We start from the raw sequence: 23,346 nt of genomic DNA, 5'->3' as shown, positions 1-23,346 counted from the left end.
CTGATCTTTCCCCACAGGTCAGACTGGCAGAGAGCTGGGGGAGTTCACCTTTCTCTGCAGCATGTGGGTGCAGGTCACTTGCCGGGATTACCTGGGTACATCTCACTTGATCAATTTCCTGCCATTGCAGGAGCCTCGGGCACTCGTGCCCCGGGGTCCCTCCCGTTCTCTGCCTGTGGCACAGAACAGTCTAGTCTCCTGTGGGCTGTAAAACGTTGGTCTCATTTCGGCTCTTGGGTTTATTGTACGGGTGCTGGCGGCTGAGCTATACAGGAGATCAGACTAGATGATCGGGGGGTTGCTTCTGACTGTCAATTCTACGACTCGGTAACTGCTCACAAGTCGGAGAACCCTGCTCTCTGGGGCACCCCGCCTCGCTCACGGGACCCGCGCGCCCTGTACCTGAGCAAGGTCTCGCAGCGTCTGCTGGAGCATCTCCGACTCCGTCCGCAAGGCCTCGATCTCCTCGGCCTCCAGCGCTGCCTGCTCCTGCGCCCGCGCAGCCTCCTGAAAGCAGAGACACGGCATCAGCCAGGCGGCGCTCGAGACCCCCACGTCCGCTCCACGGCTCGTTTCTGGCTCCAGCTCGCAGCTCTCTCCAGAAGGCCCAACACTGTGCTGCGAACAGCCGGGGAGTGGCAGGCTGACTGCTGGTGGGCCCTTCGCTGGAGCACAGACACCAAGATGGATCGCTGTTTCAGATGCTCCCATCTCCTCCGGCAACCAGCCAAGTCACGCTGAGTCTCTCACCAGATTTTCCAGCTTCTGGGTCAGCGTCTCGACCGTCTTCTCCTTCTCCGAGTTCTGGGCTTTCAAGCGTTCCACGGTGGCCGTCATCTCAGCGACTCTGGAGCAAGGGAGGGGGGCTGGTCAGGGCAAGCAGAGGAATGGCCAGGGGCCCGTACTACACGGCCAGAACTCAACGGCCATGGGCCAGGTCAAGCATTTGGAGATCCCTGGACCCCCAGCCGTGCTAGAGAGAGGTTTACCACTCCACATTTGGTCCAGGGACCGAGATGCTTCATGACGACAGTGCCCTGGGAAAACCCCCACCCCGGTATCTCAGCCCTGGCTGGGGCACATAGCAGCTTCCTCTCCTCTCCATGTCCCACTAACATCCTCCACGTACACCACGTCCCCTCCCCCAGCCCTTTCCCCACGGCGCTGAGCTTGCCCAGCTGATGTCTAGTAAGAGGCGGGGGGAGACCAGGCCACACCCCATGTCCTGGGCCTGGCACCTGGGGACCCAAAGGAATGGCTCTGCGGGGAGCCCCTGATCGGCTGGAACCAGGAACCATGTTACTCTCCAACAGTGATGCTCAGACTGCGGCTCCGGAGCCACGAGCGGCTCGTTAATGTGTCTCCTGCGGCTCTTTGCCGCACACAATATTAAACACCACGGGATGTAATTATTGACCTAAGTTATTAACCAATCAGGAGGCTTTTCCGGTGTTATTAACCAATTGTAGCTGATAAAATAACAACATTGGGTCAGAATAACCAAGAATATATAAATAGTAAATGAAACACTGAACCCCCACGGCTGGGGCTCTTTTGGGTAATGCCAATTGCTAATTTGGCTCCTGGAGAATCCGAGGCCAACACCGCTACCCAGGCCCGCATGAGATTTGAACCGGCAACCTCCACGTTCTGAGACCACCTCGCTAACCCCCTGAGCTAGAGAGCCAGGCACTGAGGTCTGAGTATCGCCGCTCTGCAGGGCCGGTGGGAAGTTAAGGCTCCAAGATGGTCATAACATGGGACAGACGGGCCCACCTCTGCCATTCCTTCTCCCATGAGCAGGATTTGCTCAGCCCACTAGCCCCATCCGCCAAGCCAAGGACCTCCAAGGGGGGGCAGCGCTCCCTGATTCCCCATGGATGCACGGTGCATCTCCCAGACCGGCGAGCTCCAAGCTTCAGGGCCTGGGACACTGGCCCTGATCGGGGGCATCCGTACCTGGTGCCGAGCTCCGCTTTCTCCATGTCACACCTGACCTGCAGCTGGATCATGTCGCGCACCTTGTCCTTCAGCTGCTCCTCCAGCTGGGCCAGCAGCAGGGCCTGCTTCTCCAGGGCCGCGCTGGCGCTGCTCTCCGACAGGCGCAAGTTGCTGCTCAGGTTCAGGCAGGCGGCGTGGATGGTGCGGCCGGACCGGGACAGCTCGTTGCTCAGCTCCGACAGGTCCCTGCACCCGAGTCCCAAAGAGAGGGGCGTTTCCGGGGGCCCGGGCAACGCTGAGGGATCTACAGAACCCCATGCCCCATAACCTGCAGGGCATCTCCCTCCGAGGGGGCCTGGCTGGGATCTAAACCCACAGGAGCCCGAGTGTTCAGAACCGACACAGCCTCGCCTGCCTGCAGAACTTACAGAACCGCCCCTGCCAGGGAGAAGGTCATTAAAGGCCCCCAGGCAGGACATGCAGAGAAGCGGAAATCAGGCCGGGCAGCCAAACATGGCTCCCAGAATGGGCTAACGGGTTTGTCTGGGGGGTGCGGGGGAGATCGGGAGGGCTGTTCTGCACTCAGGTTGTTCTCACAGGGATCCTGGAGGAGGCACTGTAAGCCACGGGGTTCTGGGCCGCTCAGGTAGCTTTCCCAAGCCCAGCTCCTTGTGCTTTTCAAAGAAAAAGAGCCCAGCGATCGCCCGCCCCACGCACACACCCTGCCCCCACACTCCTCCTGACCTCTCGGTCATGGTCTTCATCTCACTGAAGTGGCGCCGGAAGCCCACCACCTGTCTCCAGAGGGTCAGCAGCCGGCTGTGCTCGTTGCTGAAGTAGGTGTTGAATGACTGGGAAGGGAGAGAAGAGGAGAAGCAGTGACAGCCAGATCCCCCTCCACAGGCACCCCCCTACGCTGCCACGCCCCCGTTCAGAGCGACGCGCTAACGGGAACGGCCAGCGCACCCCGGGGGAAGCACAGGGCACAGCAAGGCACTCGCTGCCTGGCTGGATACAGAGCACCTGGCCCTGATCGTCCATAACGCCCCACAAGTGAGTGAGCCCTGCTCCATGGGGCGCCCTGCATTGCTCTCGGTATCCCGAAGGCGCAGTTACCGCTGACCTCAGTGGCAGCTCCAGGCAGGACTCTTAGCAAGAGCTAAGTTTATACAGAGTTTTTGATGCTGCAGGACCCCTTCCCCCACACAAAGGGCTTGACCCAGCTATGCACAGACTGCCCCACTGAAATGCAGCCACCTCTGGGGCGACGCAGTGACCGTTGGCACAGAAAGGCCCGGAGCAGAGAGACTTGGCTCCCACTGATGGTAAAAGGAAGTTGCAGGGGAGGGGACGAATCACCTCTCCAGGGACTGGCAGCATGCGTGCGGATCCGTCTCTGCCCAGCAGGACAGTGCACACACATTGGGCATGCACAAGGGAGAATGACACATGCCAACCAGGGCCGCACTGAATCTCTCTGGCCCTAACCTCCTCCTCTCGCCTCCACTCCACCTCCCGCTGCTCCAGCTCGTTGCGTGCTTTGGTCCAGTCAGTCGTCAGCTTCCGGATGTCCTCGCTGAGGGCCTGGTTGGCGGCGTTGGCCTGGTCCAGCTGCTCCCGCAGCATGGCGTTGACCTGGGCCAGGCTGGCGCTCCTGGAGACGGGGACACAGCGAGAGCATCGGCACTGACCGAGAGAGCAAGGGCTGAGAAGGAAATGAGGGGCCCGCGCAGAGCCGGCAAGGGACTGACTCTGGCATGGGGCAAAGGGCCCAACATGGAGGATGGGCCCTGACATCGCAGCTCTGAGACACCGAACAACACAGATCCAAACACTTCATTCAGAATAAGACAATCACTGCCCAATTCAAGCGCCTTCCAGCCAAGCGCCTCATAACCCTTTCCAGGCATTAACTGAGCCCATTGTCAATAAGGGAGCTACAGGGATCAGTTCACCCACCACTGCCAGGCAGCCACCTCTGAGGCACAGCGTGGCAGCTGCACACAACAGGAAGCAAGAAAAGAGCCCATCCAATTGAATTTGAAGAGGAGATTTGGGGAAGCCCAATGTAATAATCTGCGAGGGAATTTGGCCGTGAGGCTGGAGTTAACGCCCTGACTCAGCCAAAGCACCAGGCGACCAATAGTGAGCAAAAGTGCTCAGGACAGTTTCACGCCGCAAAGTACACATCGCTTCCAGTCACGCAGCACCCCTAGGCCTGTGCTAGGGGTTAGTACTGCAGTACTCCTGGGGGGGTGGGGGTAAAACCCGGCAAAACCACTGCCTACAGTAACCAGGCATCCTTGGAGGTCACCTGTCCAAATATGAACCCAGCCGGACCCTGCTTAGCTGGAGAATCACAACCCCCGGTGGCTCAGCTGCAGGGAAATGCTGGGCCTACGTGCAGGCGATACCAGGAGCACGGACTCCAATGGTAGATTCCTGGCATAGCCCAGACTCCAAGGAAGCTGCTCTCCCAGCCCAGCATGAAGTCCAGCCAGGCAGCAGGTACAACAGAGGCCCCGAAGAATGGGGCTCCAAGGATGCAGCAGCCCAGACCCACCTGAGCCCCAGGTGGAGCCCCGTGAACAGGACCCCTCCAACCACCTCCCCCGACACACCTTTGCTGCTCCTCCTCCAGCCGGATGAGCGCGTTCTCCAGGTCATTGCTGTGCTCTTCATCCTGGCGCAGGCGCGAGTCCGTCATGTCTAGCCGGCTCTGGGGGAGGGCATGGGCAGCGGCTGGTTAGCAGCGGGCTACGGGCCCTGGAGAACCAGGCCGTCCCTTTCGGCCATGGGATGGAGAAGAGCAGCGTGGGGCAAGCGCCCCCCAAACACCACCCCAGCCCTGCCTGGACCCACCGCCACGAGTCGGTCAGGCCTTGGCCTGGCAGCCGAGGCTGGGCAAGGGGGCCAGTTAGAGCAGCTGCAGAGCTGGCTGGTGCAGCCTGGGCTCCCATCTACCCGAGCAGGAACCAGCCGGGGGGGACAGGCTCATTCCAGCAGGTCCAATCAAGCAGGAACACGAGAGGGCCGCCTGCCGTGACCGAGTCCCTGAGCCAGCCGGCCCCCGGCAGGTGGGCAGAAAACAACGGCGGGTGTAACCCACCCCCACGCCGCCTGGTGCCGTCCCCGCTAGTCACAGGCTTGGCTCAGAGCTGGGCCTTTCCACTCAGACAGCCGCTGCTCTTACTGTTCGACCAAGAAGTCGCCAGTTCAATCCCAGCCAGGAACATCATTTCATCATTTCATAGTGGGCGTGGGTCCTTCGGGCTTTTCGCTGGCACTGGGAGGAGGGCGACACTCACCGTGAGTCTCTGCTGCTCCAGCTCGGTTGATTTCTCCAGCAGCTGCTGTTCCACCTCCCCACACTTCTTCTTGTACTGGAGAACCTGCAGGAACGCAGCAGCTCAGACCCCGCTGCCAGCCTGGCTCCACGGATGCTCGGCAGGACAAGGAAAACACAACCACAGAGCCGGCCGCCCCCCCCCCCCGCCACACCCACAGTGCCCTGCAAGGCCACTCACTCCTGAAATCCTAACCATCATCAGCCGACCCCCATGGCAGGCCCCTTCCACCCCACCTAAGTCACTAGTTCGGTAGGTTCCGCTACCTAGAATTAAGCACTAAGGCATTATGCACAGTCCCTGCAAGTGAGGGGAGGGGGACAGACTGGTCTCCACACCCCATAAGCTGAGAATCTTCAGCTATCTCCAGCAGGGCCCTAGCTCTCCCACAGCTAACCCCTTCCCCCTCCCGCAATGCCCCACCACCCTCCATCTGACGGAGAGCCCTCGGCGATGGAGCAGCTCTTTGAGGAGAGACTAGTCCATGACTCCAGGGAGGACTGAGTCACCTCGAGGCCGCTGCACTGAGCCCCCGGCCATTTTGAGGGCCGGGGGCACCTTTCCTTCCAGCCCAGGCCCTGCCCGCTCTGCATGGACATTACAGATCCCGGAGCACTTTGCCAGTTTTGCTCAGACATCCTGCAAGGCTATATCCCCTCGCCACTCGTCTCAGAGCCCGTGCCGCCCTGGGCACACCTACACGGCCATCAGGAGGGGTGAGGGCAGCCTGGGTAGACGTGCCCGAGCTGGCTTGGACCCCACTAGATCAGTGGCTCTCAACCTATTTACCATTGTAGGTGGCATATGCAGCTCTCTGTGGGTTCGGTCGACATACTCCCTGTATGGCCCTGAGGCTGTCACAGGGAGCCGCAGCTGTGCGCTGGCTGGCGGGCAGAGAACCAGCGTGCAAGATCGCTGCTAGCTGAGGTAGCCGGGCTAGTCCCAGGGAGAGCAAAGCCAGCTCAGGTGGGCCTGCTCCAGCTGCAGCCGCACCTCCCGCAGACAGACCCCCCCCCCGAGCAGACCCCGGGCCGTCCAGTGCCGGACACCCACCTTCGCCTGCAGCTTCTGCACGAGCTGCGCCTGCCGCTGCTGGCCCTCCTGGTAGGCCTGGAGCTTGCGTTTGTAGGCGGCCTGCTCCTCCTCCAGGTGGCGCCGCAGCTCGACGTTCTGCTGGGCCAGGCTCTTGTTCTCCAGCGACTCCCGCTCCCGCTCCCCGGTCTCCAGACGCAGGGCCTGCTCCAGCTGGGCCCGGAGAGATGGGGGACAGGGTCACTGCAGACGCGCCTGCCAACCGGCCTCCTGCGCACTCGATCTGGCCCCTTGAGCCACCCCTTTCCCCTGTCCCATTTGGGAGGATTAGCCCCCAGCAGAATCCAGGGCTTCCCCCGGGAGCCACAGTGCCCAGCTTCTTTGAATTCATGCTCTGTAGAAACCTGCTGCCAGGACAGGGTTAAAGGGACATTCTTAGTACTTTTTGCATGGCAATAGCACCTATGGGCCCGTCACGGATCAGCACCCCCTTGTGCCAGGCGCTGCACAAACCCAGACCACACACGCAGCCCCTGCCCTGAAGAGCTTGCAGTCGAAGTAAATATCCAGCAGCGGAGGCAGAGAAAGACAGAGCTACAAAAAACTAATATGAACAGAAAGGATCATCACTATGTTTCAGTGAGAACATGCTACGTTTGCACAGAAAGGCCTCTGGACCCTTCCTTTTCAGTGGCCTCCGCAGAACTTCCTGCTGCCGAAGGAGCAGAGCGTTACTGAGCCGTTCGCACCCGGGAAGGAATCTCGTCCTCAACAGCCTTCAAGCTAGAGTAGAAGGCCTGGAAAGTGAAACTGACCAGTCTAGCCTCACCTTCCCCAGCTATCGGCAAAAAATCAAAGCAGCCACTCAACAGCTGACAGTGCTATTAGGACCAGAGTATTTATCCTGGCAGCTCCCCTCCGCCACGGGCCAGAGCTTTGGGGTTCCCACTGGGGTCAGGTATAAATATTATTTCTCTGCAGCAGAGGCCTCTCTGAGTCACATCACATTCTGATGGCACCATCGGTGCCAGCCTCCCTGGTCGGAGTTGGTTTCTTTGCACCGAACCCAGCTGAACCTCATGCCACCCTGCCCCCTCCGCAGGAAGGGGCAAAGACACTTTGAACAGCTTGTTGCTGCTGCTTTGATTAGCCACTCTGACTGTCGGGTCTCCACCACTTCCAGCCTCCCTCATGCCTGGAAAGCAGTCCCCTCCATGCTGCTAGGTATTCACCTTTTGCCAGAGTCCGAGATACCAGTGGCTTTTCATCTGTAGATGCTACTGTAACAGAGAACCCAGCCGAGATCAGAGTCCCATCATGCTAAGCACTGATCACACGTTCAGTACAGTCTCTGCCCTCTTGAGCCTCAATACATCAGACAGAAATGGTGGGAGGGGAAACAGAGGCACAGAGAGGCAAAATGATTTGCCCAAAGGTGTCACAGACAGATCAGCATCAGTGGCAGAACCCAGGTCTCCTGACACCCAGACAAATGCCCTATCCACTAGGCCACACAGCCTCTCTAAATCCTTGATTTCCATTCATCTTATCTAAGAGAAGAGACTCAATGTATTACAGACGGGGTCCACTTCTGCTCCACTGCGGCCAACAGAACAGAGGCCATCCCGAGCTCCTTACCATTTGGTTCCTCCTCCTCAGCTCCATCTCTTCCAAGCGGTTGGTGCCCAACCCCCGACAACTCCAGCTGATGGCTTGCTCCAGCTTCCGCAGCAAAAAACATTGCGAGATCAGTGCTTGGAACCACTCCACATACACAGCATAGAGCCCGGGTGACACAGGGGCTGCATGCTGCTAACCGTGCATGCTCTTCCCTGACTGTCAACAGAAAGAGAGCCCCGCGGCATGCAAAGCAAACCCTCCCATGCGTCAGAACACAGCAATGCAAACCATGCACCGAACCCCTGCTTGGGTGAGAAAAACGTCACTGCACGGTGCTCCCCAGAGTTCTGAGAGCAAAGACAGCAACTCTGCGTAGACAGACATCTGCATGCAAAGTTAAGATCCCAAGGGACTTGGCAATGAAATGTTTTGCTTGCAAAGAAGACTGCAAAAAAGATCACATATACATAGCTAGCCTCCTGGGCTACCAAAGCCTGAAAGGATATACAGCAACAACACTGCTTAGCTGGTGGGGTGGCCCTTCAGGGGCAGCCGTTGTAAAGGCTAGGAAAGGGGTCTGGAATCTGTAGCAAGTGGCTGCAGACTGCTGGGTTGCTAGCCTCAGAATACATAATAGTGAGACCCCTTCCAAGAGCCATGGGGGACACAGGGCAATTCACATCAGGGCAACATCACATCTTGCATGATATGGGCAGGCAGACTCCTGATCGAATATCATCTGCGTTATCACATGACCCCAGAGTCAGAAACCAGGCTGGAGTGAACAGGACTCCACCTGTCTGCACTGGGCTGGGGGGGAAGGTTACCTAGCTTGTGGAGGGAGGACACACCTATAACACCAGTTCCCACTGCTGGGCCCAGACCCTTGGGGAGCTGCATAAGCACAAGATGACGTGGGCCTGGCCGACCGAGGGGAAACGTAACTTCTGGGGACTTTATGCCACATTAACAAGCATTAAAAATACCTGGCACATATTCTAACAAGGGCAGAAAAAATTAGATCATCTACTGGGGGGGGGGGGGATTTGTTAATTTATTTGCTGAGCAAGATAAAAGTCTCTCCTGTACATGCACACAGACCTCAGTAAGGGAGCTCCCACCCAGGAGCCATCCAACCTCCAATGGGGATTCCTAGTATAAAGCAATGGTGACAGGACACATAAGCCACAGAGCTTTCCCTGGGAATGTTACACACAAGCACATGCTAGGTCGGGGTTTGGTTCCTTCCATGAACGTAAAAACGGGGCCAGGCTCATCTGACAAGGCGGAGGGAGCTGGGAACCCTAACGTGTGATTTATGAGCTACCATGCTTGAGGCTCAGCTGTGTCTCACGAGGGGCACAAGGGCCCGGGAGACAGGGGCGGGGGTTCTAGCTCCTGTCCAGTCAGTCAGAGGACGGACCATCTACGAGCAGCATCTGTAGGAACTCAGGGCCTGATCCACGCTGAAATCAATGGAAGCCTTTCCACCGAGTTCAGCAGGGTTTGGATCAGGTCCATCCCAGGGCATGAGTGGGTGTTAACTTGGCACAAGTCATCCCGTTCTGTAGAACTTTGTGGGTTACGGGTTTGGCTCCTGCTCCGTCATGGGGAGGAGAATCCTGCCTTTGCAGGGATGTTGAGTGGGACATTCAGCCAGGAGGGGGCTGGTCCAAGCCCCTCGTCAGCTATTCTAATCAGAGACAGGTTCGGCAGCGTGGTGAGCCATGTACCCAACTGGCCGGGGCAGTGGGGAGGTCTTGAGCATTTTGAGGCACCAGGGTCACAGGGCTGTGCTCGCTACCCATGTGCTGTACGGGGTTCATGCCTTTCCAGCCAGCAACAGCCTTCCGCTGCAGGATACCCACGTCAGCATTGGTCACCGGGTCCGTCCCCTTCAGGCGCAAGCTCTCCTCTAGCTGTGGCGGGGAAGCAGGTGGAGAGACAGAAAACAGACAGCATGAGCACAAACAGCCGGGAGGAACCAGCCCCACCCGAGCACAGACACCAGCCCCATGCCCACAACTGGACACAAAGCAGGGAGGGGAAGCACCAGATCTCCCCAGGAACGGTACAGCTGAGCTGCAGGGAGAAGGAGCGATGGAAAACTCAAAGAAAGAGGGGGGGAGAAGGAAGAGATGGGGGGGCGGCCTTAAGAAAAGCAGGGGGAGGAGTTTGACTTATTTGCTTGCGCAGCAGAATTTAATCCTCCCCAGCCCACCTCTTGCAGCCCTGGGTGAGCCAAGCGCAGAGAGCTGCCATCTCCACCAGCGCATCAGGCCAGACGCAAAGAGCTCATCCATTGGCTTTTTGTCACCTGGGGAATCCAGCTGGATTTGTTTTTAAATGGGCCGCCGACTCATTTGGTGCATTTTTAGGGTTCATTTAAGTCAGGTACCAACAGCTGATTCGACAGGGGCCGGCGCAAGCTTCGCACATGCAGCTCTGCCAGGGCGTTTCTGTCCTGATCTGCAAGACACCAGTCCTGGGATCCCCCCCGTACAGCTTTGGCAAGATGCTTCAGTCGTCACCTGCACCATCTTCTGATGATATTTCCAGTCCTACCCTTTCCACACACAGCTCAGCCGGTGCCCCGCCACCCTGCTCTGATGCCCCCACCCTGCTATCCCAGCCCTGGATTCCCCCCCCAACACCGCTCAGCTGGTGCCCCGCCACCCTGCTCTGATGCCCCCCCAGCCCGCTATCCCAGCCCTGGATTCCCCCCCCAACACCGCTCAGCCGGTGCCCCGCAACCCTGCTCTGATGCCCCCCCCCGCCCGCTATCCCAGCCCTGGGATCCCCCCAACACAGCTCAGCCGGTGCCCCGCAACCCTGCTCTGATGCCCCCCACCCCACATCCCAGCCCTGGATTCCCTCCCCAATACCGCTCAGCCGGTGCCCCGCAACCCTGCTCTGATGCCCCCACCGCCCGCTATCCCAGCCCTGGGATCCCCCCAACACAGTTTAGCCAGTGCCCCGCAACCCTGCTCTGATGCCCCCCCCGCCTGCTATCCCAGCCCTGGGATCCCCCCAACACAGCTCAGCCAGTGCCCCGCCACCCTGCTCTGATGCCCCCCCCGCCCGCTATCCCAGCCCTGGATTCCCCCCCCAACACCGCTCAGCCGGTGCCCCGCCACCCTGCTCTGATGTCCCCCACCCCACATCCCAGCCCTGGGATCCCCCCAACACAGCTCAGCCGGTGCCCCGCAACCCTGCTCTGATGTCCCCACCGCCCGCTATCCCAGCCCTGGATTCCCCCCCCAACACCGCTCAGCCGGTGCCCCGCAACCCTGCTCTGATGCCCCCCCCGCCCGCTATCCCAGCCCTGGGATCCCCCCCACCCCATCCCCCAGCCCCTACTGAATTCTTGGGGCTTCTAGAGCAAAAACAGCCAATTGTGGCCAGCTGGGTGGTGGTGGCCAAACTGCCCACTAGGGTTAAGGTGTCAACTCAGCCAGCACAAAGAGGGCTCCCAAAATCATCCCTCTGGGGCTGGAAGCAGGTTTCAAGCCGGAGACCCGGCGGCGAAAAGCCAAAGCTTATTGCAACCCCCGCAGTAGTGGTCGGCATCCAGATCAGCAAGCCCGCGGCTGCCTCCGGGAGGGGGGGGTGGGGGGGGGGCTGTGCACAGAACAAAATCCTCCCCAGAGAGCCCACCCCGCTGCCCAGCAACCAGCTCCCACCACCTGCTCAGCCGGGTCCCACCACCCACTCTGCCTTCCCCAGCAAATGCCAGCCGGACAGGCCTATAGCCAGTGGGGGCCAGCCTGTCCCAGAGAGAGCGCAATGGATTGGCTCTCCTGGCCAGCACACTCCAATCCTGTCCCCCCGGCTGACCCAATGGGTCACCATAAGGTAGGGGACCCAGGGATCTGGACCCTTGGTGTATCCAGCTACTGTAGGGGGCTCTTCCAGGCTAGAAGGAAGAGCAGGGAGATCACAGACCCTCTCTAGCCTGGGAAGGAAGGGAGCGAAATGCGCAGGTTGAAGAACCTCCCAGATTCTCTCTTTTCTACTCCCGTTTTCGAAGGGAAGAGCCCCCCCCGCCCCTGCCCCCATAGGGCACAGCCTGGCACAGCTCTGCTCCCTAGGGCAAGGCATGTAAGAAGCCAGCCTGTGTGCCACAATCCCTGGGAGGGGCTCTGCAAGTCAGTTCTTGCACCCAGTGATGATCAGCCATGGCTGGCAATGGCATACAGCTCCCCAGGCAATACCCTCCCTGCCCCACCCCCACCCCCAGGTTCCTTCCTGGCATCCCTCTGCAAGGGCACACGGCAGCCCCTACTCCCGCCCCAGCACCCCCCGCCCCAGGCATCCACCGGTGAGCCCAGCTCAGCCCAGGCTGTAGCCACTTGCCCGCTCCACTCGCTTCTTCACGTAAAGCCCAGGGGGGTCCTCGGGGGGCACGGAGGGGGCTGGATCCTCAGGCTCCATCCTGCAGGCAGCGTCGCCAGACATATGCGTGCCCAGATCCTGGCACAGCCCTCCCGCTCCCTGCTCCAGCGAGGCACAAAGCCCCGGCGCCTTCGAGACACAGGCTAAGAAATCCAGCTGCCGGCGGAGCCCAGTTTGTGCATTGTCTCCCCTAAGCCGCCTGGAGACGCATTCACATTCTAATGGGCAGCTCGGAAACGAGACACAGAGCAACCGTAATCCGTGGCCTGCCACCGCTCCAGCCTGCCTGCACAGGCCCAGAGGGGGTCGCGTGACCAACCCGGTGCCGGGGGGGTCTGCGGAGCAGCCAGTTCATGCTCAGCTGGAGACTGCTGGCCAGGTGTCTGCACCAGACATGGACAGACAGACACTAGCCCCCATCCTCGGCACGTCGGCAGACCCACAAGGCAGCCAGAGAGCACCGTGCAGAACTCCCCCCAAGCAGCGTCACTACGGAGATTCAGAGGAGTTCAGTTTCGTTTGGTATTGGAGAGCTCCAGTGATATTCCCCCCCGGTTCTCCATCCTCGAGGGTCTTGATCCAGGACACTGCCCCTCCCCACCCCGCCCCCAAACTAATCAGTGCCAGCCTGAGGGAGTGGTTCATGAGCAGGGTGCTCCCCCTGCACACACACCGTGCCACAGGGCATGTTGCCTCTGCAGGAGGGCTCAGGACACAAGGAACATGTCAAGGCTCATCACTCCCTGACATGCTCAACAGCTGTGCCTCGGTTTCCCCATCTGTAAAGTGGGCACGACAACATGCACCCACCCCATACGGCGCTTGCGTGAATGACGTGCTTCGAGGTGCTTGATGTGTAGAGAAGGGGGAAGGGCTCTTACGTCTACTCCAGGCAGAGGTGTTTCAAACCAAAAGACGCTGGCTCATTTCCCCAGCGACGGCGCTCGGGGGGCAGCTTGCTAACGCAGCAGAGAAGGGGCAACATCTCAACAGCCGATGGCACCGCTCTTCCCATGTCCACTTCTGGACACTTACAGCACACGGCCCCAAGAGACTATGGTAACTGGCACTTCAGAAACTCTACAGGTTTGAGAGACAGGCCACTCAATACCCGGTGAAGGGGCCGCAGGGCCAATCCGAGCCTCCCGACAGAGAAAAGGGCCCATTAGCGGCTGTGCCTGTCTGGAAGTTTAACGCCCTGACTTCATCTTCTTTAAAAGACAGACTTGTTTCTATGCTTAGAAAATGCAACGGATTTTAGCCATGCAGCAGCCCCAGGAGATCAGGTCCGCTTCTTCTCCAGTCAGATCGGGTGAATCAAGCAGAGCTGGGTTCTATTCCCAGATCTCCCAGTGACCCGCTGGGTGACCTAGGGGTTGTCCCTTCCCCTCTCTGGGCCTCAGTTTCCCCATCAGTACAATGGGGTTAATATTATCGGTCCATATTTGCAAGGCATGTTAGGAGCGCAGTACAAGAGCTAATATTAGAACTGATTCATATTTTTGTTTCTGATCTGTCCCTCTTCTCCTAGTCACATGCATTCTCTCTTACATCTAGCCACATACGAGCCTGAAACATACAGATTTGCTGGGTGTCCCGTTTGCTCGGCTCCCGCACTCTGCACCTGTTTGCTTACAGACGTCGTACCTGCTGCTGAAAATCCAGTTAAACCATCATTTTGAACAGGGGCAGGAATCATGGGGAAAAGAAGAAAAAAATAAATTATCAGGCAAGCGAACAGACGAGCCAGATCACCTTGGGTCCTCCAGCTACAAAACGGGAGCTAAAAGGAAAATCAGTTTTTCTCTTAAAAAAAAAAAATTAAATTGTGTAATAAAATAAAAACCCAACAACAATACGTAATGCTTATTGGGCAGTCTACCATCCCTACGTCTCAAAGCACTTTACAAAGAAGAGTCAATATCTTTGTGCCTGTTTTACAGCTGGGGAAACTGAGGCTGCAGGTCAGTGGCACAGCTGGGAATTACCACCAGGACTTCCGACTCCCAGTGTGGTGCCCCGTCCCCTGGATTTTGTTGCTGCATTTGCGACGGCAGCTACGGGCATCAAAACCACTTCTGTGGCCCCAGAGAAGCCAAGCAAGGTCCCCGAGACCAAGAAGCCAGAGTTACCAAGCCTCAGACATGTAGCCTTCATTTTCGGGGGCCTCCCGCTCACATGGGGGGAAAAGGATTCCCAACTGCAGGGCCAACCTGCTCCCAAAGAGATTTCCGTCAGTGGCACCAAGATCCGGCCCGCTGGTATTTCGAAGCTATTCTCAATTGTTTTCAAGTCTCTCCAGTGTTTATATCGTCCCAGCTTGGTGGAGCCTGGAATAAACTCAAGGGGTGACCCCGCCCCACCTCTCTGCTCATCTCATTGTTAGTATTATTAAGTATTCTGTAAAAGGGGCCTTTTCCAAAGGCTCAGGCCCTGGAATGAACAAAGTTTACCATCTCCCCTAGCAACTGCTGCCTTAGCAACCAGGGATTCCTTCCATTCTTCTGCCCCGTTGCCATGGACACCAGGAATGTCGCTAGCCCAAAATGCTCCCTCCAAAGAAGATGAGAAACCGTGAGGGGGCTCGCGCCGCCCTGCCACAGCCCCTGCTCCCCCAGTTTCTGGGCTACAAGTGCGGAGATGCCGCCAGCCCCCATAATTTGGGGGTCTGGAATATAACGGTGCCGGGTTAGGCTGCACAATTCCCAACTGGCGTGCTGCCCCGGCCCTGCGGCACTCCGCTCTACCAGTCAGTGCCCCCGCGCCACTCTGCCCTTGGCCCCGGGGCTGACAGCAGGGGCGAGTTAGTGCCAGCTGTGCCGGTGATTTCACAACAGGGACACTAATCCACCAGGAAATGGACAGACCCACCACCGTCCGCAACTGCTGTAACACGGGCCACGGCAGCAGCAGCAGCTGGGAGCACCTGCCAGTCACCACCAACCAGGATGACACTTGAAATAGTGACTGAGAAAGGCAACATGTTCCTCCACGGATGGGCTGGGCTAGCAAAGAGGAAGGTTGCCTCGCGGATCAGGCACAGGACTGGGACTCAGGAGACCTGCATTCTGTTCCCGGCTCAGCCACCGGCCTGCTGGGTAATCTTGGGCAAGTCACTTCCCTCCCTCCGTGCCTCAGTTTCCCCACCTGCACAAAGGGGATAATGATCCTGACTTCATGGTTTGAGATCTACTGATGACTAGCACTATCCCAGAGCTGTGGTTTATTAATTATTATTATTTCCATTTAGCACGCTAAATATAGACACGTAGCCTCAGTGGCACAAGGAGCTAGCTGCCCCAAGTACATACCGATGGCCGCAGACAGGATCATTCTTGAGGCGGTGAGCCTAAGTCCCCTTCCCCACTCCAAACTTTCTCCCTTCTCCCACTGCCCCTCACTTGGGAACAGCCTAATACCACCCCTGTCCACTCCTTCAAACAACTCCCAACCTCCAGCTCCCGCGATCGCCCCTCGGTTGGGGTCTATACTGTGACCTACTCATGCAAACTCCTCTGCACCGCGTGTTATTAGCTGGGTGCAGTTCAGCTGCCATACAGCACTACAGGTGCTATCTACACACCCAAGAACACACGCAAGCACCACCCACCACCCTCCCTCCCCGGGGGTCCAGAGCCCACCAAGGGGCTCTGACCTAAGTGCTTTTCACGGAGATTTGTTACTGCACTTGGAGAAATCCCTCAACAAAACCTCCATTCAAGCAGCCCGACGGGCGGGAGTTGGGAGTGGGAGGGTCCCTCTGGCCCAACTTCCCCCGCGGGGCCTTCGCTGCAGCCGGAGTCGCACAAAGGGCGCGATTCCGAGCCTCCGTTGTAGCTGCTGGTTTCAAATCAGATGCTCGGTGTCACTGGAAGGGCCTTTTCTGTGGTTTAACCCCCGCAGCCCGCCCGGCTGTGTCGGGCGCAGGTCAGTATCCCACCCCCAAGGTGAGTGCCAAGGACACCGACCGGCTGCTATCCCAATCACTAACCACCAGGCTGTTTATTTCCTCTGGGACAAGTCCCAGCAAGCCCTGGTCACATTCCCCGCAAGAACATGCCCAGACAGGCCCGTGATCCCGGCGTGGACAAGAACACACACAACTTCCCTCGGGATCAGCCAACCTGCATATCCCACCAGGTCACTGCCCCAGACAGGCCGCTGTGCACAGGGCCCCCCGGCAGGGAAACACGTTACATTGTGCGCTGCCAGTTTTGGTTGGACATGTTCCTGGAGGTTTCATCACATGACATAATTCTTTCATTAAAGATTAATCTCTAATGCCTGGAGACTTCAGGGCAATCCTGGAGGGGTGGCAACTCTATGTGCATTCCGGGCTAAAGCCAGGAGAGATGTGTCACCATTCAGCCCCCGCAAGCATGTTCCCACCTTGGCACATCAATGCAAGAGAGCGGACTTTCCGCCCAGCAGGAGGTCGAGATCAGCCAGGCATGCAACTGCACAGGCCCCCCCAGCGAGGCAGGAGCAGCCAAGGCCGCTGCAACAATGCACACTGGTTGAGAAGCAACAACCAGGAGCCCTCTCTCCCCCCAGCACTTACTGGCGAGGGCTGAGTTGAAATGCTGCACAGACGCTCTACAAGCTGGAAACTCAGCTGCTGTATGCCCGGCGATCCAACTATCAGAACATGCTTCCCAGCCCTGCTGCAGTGCTTAATGTGGTGGCAAAGGAGCATCATTGCCTGAGGACAGCAGTTCCCTGGCTCCTAACCAGCTCTCAGCTGGTTTCAATGTGTTTATGAAGGGGAAGAGTTGGGTTTAACACCAGGCGAGATGTTCTGAGCACACCGGCCGGGGTACAGTCCCGAAGCGATGGGCGTCCCCACACCAGGTCGCCAACCCCAAGAGACCAGAGCCAAACCAAATTGAACCTGGAAGATTTGCTTCCAAGCCAGAACACACAGGGCCCCATCCCCAGTGCATGGGCCTCCTGCACATGCACCCTCCCGGCACCCTCACCGCCGGCGCTGGAAGCCAAAGAGAGGAGGAGGCTCCAAGCAGACCCCGGGGGGTGGGAAGGGCGGATGTTTCTTCAGACTCAGCTGCCCTGCTGCATCTCACTAAGGCCTGATGACTAGAGCTGGGCAATTAGCTGATCGTTCAGTTCACTGCAGGTAATGCCAAAAAATGGGGGGGGGGGGGTGGAGTTATTTCGAGTCACCTGAAAAAACAAGATTTTTCTAAATTTTCAGCCAATCGAAAAGTCAGGAAAAAATGAGTGTGGGTCTATCAAAGAAACGTGGCAGCTTGACGTTGAGCATTAAGGGGGGATATCATAGAGGTCTATAAAATCACGACTGGTGTGGAGAAAGTAGATAAGGAAGTGTTATTTACTCCTTCTCATAACACAAGAACTAGGGGTCACCAAATGAAATTACTAGGCAGCAGGTTTAAAACAAACAAAAGGAAATATTTCTTCACACGACTCACAGGCAACCTGTGGAACTCCTTGCCAGAGGATGTTGTGAAGGCCAAGACTATAACAGCGTTCAAAAAAAGAACTAGATAAGTTCCTGGAGGATAGGTCCATTAATGGCTATTAGCCAAGATGAGCAGGGATGGTGTCCCTAGCCTCTGTTTGCCCGGAGCTGGGAATGAGAGACAAGGGATGGATCCCTTGATGATGACCTGTTCTGTTCATTCTCTCTGGGGCACCTGGCATTGGCCACTGTCAGCAGACAGGATACTGGGCTAGATGGACCGTTGGTCTGACCCAGTATGGCCGTTCTTATGTTCTTATTTTCCCTTTAATGTTTTTGTCATAAAATTCAAGGGCATTTCAAAGTGAAAAGTTGAAATGTTTTGTTTGGAAAACATCAAAAGGAAATGTTCTGACATTTTTAGAATTTTTTTCAGTGTGTTCCTCCCCCGCCCACACTTCAACCAAAACACTTTGGTGAAATCGACTGGAATCGGCGAATATTTCAGTCAACCTCACTCTTAACTCTTTTGGGGGGCAAAAAATGTTTTGAATGAAAAGTTTTGCCCAGCTCCAGTGACGTCCTCCCCTCCCCCCACGTTACAAAGCCCCATTTCTGGCACAAAGGACTTCTCCCTGAGCACACAGCACCTGCCTGAACACAGACCTGGGGGGCAGGGGAGGATCCACCCCCATCCGGACAGGCACGGCTTCCCACACCTACCCTCTCGCTGATGGCGTTGTATTTGATGGCCAACTCATCGCGCTCGGCCCGGCTCTGCGCCAGCAGGTCCTCAACACGGGACAGCTCCTGCTGCAGGATGCGGTTCTCCTCCTGGAGGGAGAGCAGCGACGACATCTCCCCAAGGCAGGCTGCTGTGGGGAGAAGAGCGAGAACCGTAGCAGAGCAGGGCAGGATGGGCATCAGCGCCCAGCTGGCCCCACCCCAGAGCCACAGGGAGGCAGCTGCCTGGAGAAGAAGCTGGCCCTGTGGTTCTCCTACCAGGGGTTCAGATCGCCCCGGTTTAAGGTCTTGGTAACAGGCATGACATCAACAATACGAGTGACGCGGCCGCATGGGTGATCACCCTCGTTCCATGTGACGCATCCATCGGTGCCACAGAGTGAGGTGGGGCTAGCCCAGCCCTGTCCCCTTCCTGCCGAGCCCAGGGCAGCGTTGCAGCAGGGAGTTCCAGGGAGCCCTCAAACACAAGACTCCCAAGGCAGCGGCCAGGGGCAGCACGAGATGTAGAGGCCTTTGTGGTAAGGCAGAGGCAGGACTGAATACAGAGGAGATACTTTACAGAGGCTGATGGATAGAGGCAGGGTCCAAGAGGTGGAGAAGAAAGTGGGGTCGGGGGCACTGGGGGGCAGATATCAACTGAGGTACAAGGCAGCCATAGCTCCTAGCCCCTCCCTGGGCTGCATCGCTTTGCTGCCTAATCAGCGACCACCTTTGGCAGTGGGCCACCAGGCTGGGCACTCCACCAGCGCACAATCCCGGGCACTGAAAGGGTTAATCTGGCTGTCATGGGTGGCCCAGCTCTCCCCTGGCTTGGTGGGCCCCACAGCAAGGGAGGTTTTGTGGGGGGGGCCACAAAGCACCAGTTTTGCCCGGGCGACATTCACCTCTGCATGGGGGATGGGGGATTTAGCAATGCAGCTGCCCTGCTTGGATCCAGAGGGATCACTGCACGCTCGGGTCTAGTCTCTGCAAAGGCGGCTGCATTCTACACCATCCAGGCTTGGTCCTGAGGCTCCTGGCAAGCTACCAGTGCAGCCATCAGGTGGGCACAGCCCGGCAAGGGCCAGGTGCCGAGAACCCACCGAGAAGCTGCTCCTTGGTGGCTGTGGTTTAGTGTGGCCGGGCAGAACCCACGGGCTGCCGCAGCACGAGGCTCAGCCCAGTAGGCTACGGCAATGAGCGGGTTAGCCTGATGGACCCGGAGAGCGGCAGGGGGGCAAGACTGCCACAACCCTACCTGGGCTCTCCTGCTCCGACAGGTTCTCGGCGACGATCTCTCGGATCCGGGCGAGCAGGCGGGTGGGTGGCGCGTCCTCAGAGCTGCTCCGAATGGTAAAACTCTTCCCCTCCCCTGAGGTCAGCACACTGCTCTCCAGCTTCTGTTGGGCGTGAACACAGCAGGCTGAGCGCGGGAGCCAGGCTAGTTCCCCCTACGGACAGGAGCTACCCCAGGAGACCTCCATAGCCCATACGGCCTCCTCCTGGCCCTTCGTGGCCCTGTGCACCTTGGCAAATCCCTTGAACTCGCCCTAAACCTTCCTGGGACTGCAACTCTTGCTCCCCAGACGGTCATACTGGAAGGCAGCCTTGCGCCGCTCAGACACCAGTCAGTCAATCAAGACACAATGCCTGGCCGTCCACCCCTCCTAACCAGCTGTGACTGGGATACAGGTGACTCACTGTGGAGAGGCCAAAGACAGGAGGGTGGGATGCTCAAGACTCCGTCTAGCTGGATTGGACCGAGGTCCACAGAAACGTCACAGGCAAAGCCAGCATGGAACCAGGGGATTAGCATCCACCCTGCTGACCTGGGTTCAAATCCTGCAAGTCTGGCGGGTTTCACCCTATCCCATATCCAGCCCTGCTGCAAACTCACTGCACGCACCTGCTCAGGAGAGGGCCAAGCCTGCAAGTGGCCCAGGACGGAGGAGTGGGGCAGAGATGAGGGAGGAGCAGCAAGAACAGCGGTGGGCATGGGTGAATTTACACAGCCCCTGGCTACTCTACACGTCCTTTGCTTTGCTAAGAACCAAATTCACCCCGAATAGGAGAGGAAAGAAATGTCAGCAGGAGCTGGGAAAAGGAAATATTGGGGGGAGGGGGAGATTTAGCGGCCCCTAACCCCCAGATGCTAGTGTAAGAGATCAGTGCCCCAGCACCCCCACGATGGGACTCAGCCAGGGACAAATAAATAAACCGAATCCACTGGACTTTATGACATCCCACAAAAATCCCTGGCAACACCCAGGCTGCCGGCTACTGCGGGTTCCATTTTTCATCCTCATTTGCTTAAACGTGGCAGCATTTTTCCCAGGGAGGATGAGAGCACCTCTGGGGTCCTGGTCACAGCCTGCCTGTCCTGGGTTCAGATCACGCGGGAGAAAGTCCACGTCAGGCTCCTGGGTCATTTCCCCTTCACTTGTCACCAGCAAGGCCGATGGATGGTTGTTTCAGATGCAACGGGACCAACCCCACCCTTCCCCGAGGGAGATTCACGGGGCCAGGCCAGACCTGATAGTCACTGGGGTCAGGCTGAGAATGAGAGGACAAGAGGATTTTTACTGTCAGCCCCAATCAAGGGGGCGCCAGATCCTAGCCTCCAGCTCCTGGCCCTGGGGAGAACAATCCTCACATCCCATCGCTCGCTCTCTAGTGCTGGGCTGACAACCCAGGAGGCTGAAGTCCTCAAGTAGGGCCTGATCTAAAGCCCGCAGAGGTTGATGGTGGGTCCTTCGCAGGCAGGGCAAGCTCCCACCGGGACACCATCCATTCAATCCTCGGCCTCACCACAGAGGCAAAGGGGGCCGGAGGTCAGAAAGGTTTTCATGGGGTGTGGAAATCTGAGCACTAGGGACCTGGTCAGAGACCAACCCACTCGCTTTACACAGGCCACTGAACAGCCATCAGGATGGAAGCACCTGGCAGTTCAGAACCCAAACCGAGAGCTTGGAGGCAAAAGGCTCCCGGTTCCATTACCAAGCCCCAGCCCCTCCACTTACCCCATGAGGAGCCTGGATTTGGACCCAAGCTACTCGGGGTGCAGCTCAGAGCTGTGACACCCCCAGAACCCAGGAATGGGCAAAGCACTTTGCAAACACTTTCGAGGTGCAAACTCCCCAAGAATCCCTTACAAACACGATCCTAATCTCTCCCTGCCCCATCACGCCCGTTCCCGCCAGGGCAATACGGACAGGCATCCTTTACCCGTTGGCTCATCTCACACCTGAGAGCTCTACGGTATCTTCCAGAGAGACTCTCCCCCTGGCCTGGAGTGGCTCGGACTTGGAGTCGGACCCAGCCCTGCCTCCGAACCTGGTTCCTTGGCAGCTTTCATTTCAGGGGATAAAAATAGTGCCCTAATACATTGTGGTGACCTGCACAGGGGGTAGAAAAGTTGGGCTCATGCCCTTTTCTGCTGCTTTCCCACTCTACGATAGATAGACAGATAGATAGAGGCCTGTAAGGGGGCCCTCCCCAGCTGTTTTTGTAACAGACGTTGGAGTTCTTGTCCACCCCGTTCCCACTGGAGGACTCTGCAGCCAGCAGGAGAACTTCGAGGATGATGCGATTACAAGCTTGAAACCTGAGCAACGGATGTTTTTTTAAAAAACCACTCATATAACTCCAATGCCTGGCACATGCTTGGGAGACAAACACTCCAGGATGGATTGAAATACACCACCGCTCCTTTAATAGCTGGCTCATACATCTCCCACCCTGAGCCTCTAGCTGTCCAAGCAACGAATGGGAAGGCAAGATATAATATTCCAGATATTGTATGGTTAAAAAAAGGGAGGGGGGGAGAAAACAACCTTTCAAACTTCACCTATATATCCTAAAAGCTGCATCAGCTTGGCAGGTCACCCTTAAAGCAACCAGCATTTTCAAGGAGGCCTTTCAGGACTGGCACATACACTGTTGCTACCCAAACAGTCAAGTATTTGGAATATACCAGGGACCTGATTCACCTCTCGTTGGCCCCAGTATAAATCGGGAGCAGCCCCACTGCAAGCAGTGTGAAACCGGTGTGAAACCCGAATCAGGCACTGGGTCCCCCAGCAATTCTCACTGGCACTGGGAGGTGTAAAATCGCTAAATTGCCACAGCAGGGAGAGCCCGAGCCCTGGGCAGAGAAGGGGAGTCGGCGCCTCACTTACAGGCTCCGCTTGCAAGGCGAGGAAGCGCGTTAAATCCCGGACGGCCCTGGAGTCCCGCAGGCCGAGTTTCTGATCGGAGTGAGACCAGAACCGGGCGCTCCCCCCTCCCCGCTAGTCACTGCCCCGGATCCTTTCAGCTCCGCGTCTGGACCAGTCCCTCGTAAAAGCGAAACCATCCCACCAACCTGGATCACCGCCTCCAGCTTCAGCTCGGCGTCCGCTGCGCGCTCGGGGGCGCTCATGGGGAGGGGGGGTCCCCCCGAGAGATCCGCGAGCCCCCCACCAGCCGGCCCAGCCCCTCTCCCCGGCTGCTAGCGGCTCAGGAGCGTCCCATCGCCGGCGCCACCCGCGGGCTCTGCCCCGGGGACAGCGGCTGCTCCGCGCCCACGGCGCAACAACCGGGAATTGGGGCTTAGGATTAAGTCCCGCTCCCGCATGTGACCCACGGGCAGGGAGCCCCCCGGGCGGAGGGCAGGCGGCCTAGGAATCCCGCCCCTTCCTGCAGCTCTCGCTCCTGGACGTCCTCTCCCGGCTCGGGGTCCTAACGCTCCCCGGCCGCCTGCCGGCAGAGAGCGGCGGGGCGAGGCCCGGGCCGCGCACACCGGGGCGGGCTCACTGAGCCGGCCGGCGCCCGGGGCTGGGGCGTAACGCGGCCAAGAGCTTTGGGCCG

General features: G+C 58.1%; 1 protein-coding gene across 12 annotated transcripts in view; it reads right to left on the bottom strand.

The window, feature by feature from the left end:
* Positions 1-23,115, bottom strand: part of CROCC (ciliary rootlet coiled-coil, rootletin) — a 59,609-nt gene extending 36,494 nt beyond the window's left edge. The window contains exons 1-14 of one of the 12 annotated variants that reach the window (XM_074975199.1): positions 22,862-23,115; positions 19,757-19,898; positions 18,499-18,650; positions 9,809-9,859; positions 9,042-9,092; positions 7,959-8,042; positions 6,342-6,533; positions 5,250-5,333; positions 4,563-4,660; positions 3,430-3,595; positions 2,686-2,792; positions 1,960-2,187; positions 751-847; positions 403-507 (exon numbers count right to left, since the gene is read on the bottom strand). In XM_074975199.1, the coding sequence (XP_074831300.1) occupies positions 403-507; positions 751-847; positions 1,960-2,187; positions 2,686-2,792; positions 3,430-3,595; positions 4,563-4,660; positions 5,250-5,333; positions 6,342-6,533; positions 7,959-8,042; positions 9,042-9,092; positions 9,809-9,859; positions 18,499-18,650; positions 19,757-19,898; positions 22,862-22,918 (1,614 nt within the window). In that variant the 5' untranslated portion in view covers positions 22,919-23,115. Of the gene's footprint in view, positions 1-402; positions 508-750; positions 848-1,959; positions 2,188-2,685; positions 2,793-3,429; positions 3,596-4,562; positions 4,661-5,249; positions 5,334-6,341; positions 6,534-7,958; positions 8,043-9,041; positions 9,093-9,673; positions 9,860-12,296; positions 12,595-18,498; positions 18,651-19,756; positions 19,899-22,861 lie in introns of those variants that run through there. The other 11 variants (XM_074975200.1, XM_074975201.1, XM_074975202.1 and 8 more) reach the window with 11 other exon arrangements.
* Between the last annotated feature and the right edge of the window lie 231 nt (positions 23,116-23,346).

This window comes from Natator depressus, chromosome 18 (assembly GCF_965152275.1).
Source record: "Natator depressus isolate rNatDep1 chromosome 18, rNatDep2.hap1, whole genome shotgun sequence".
In the NCBI taxonomy this organism is placed as follows: domain Eukaryota; kingdom Metazoa; phylum Chordata; order Testudines; family Cheloniidae; genus Natator; species Natator depressus.
This window is presented reverse-complemented; position numbering and strand designations above follow the sequence as displayed.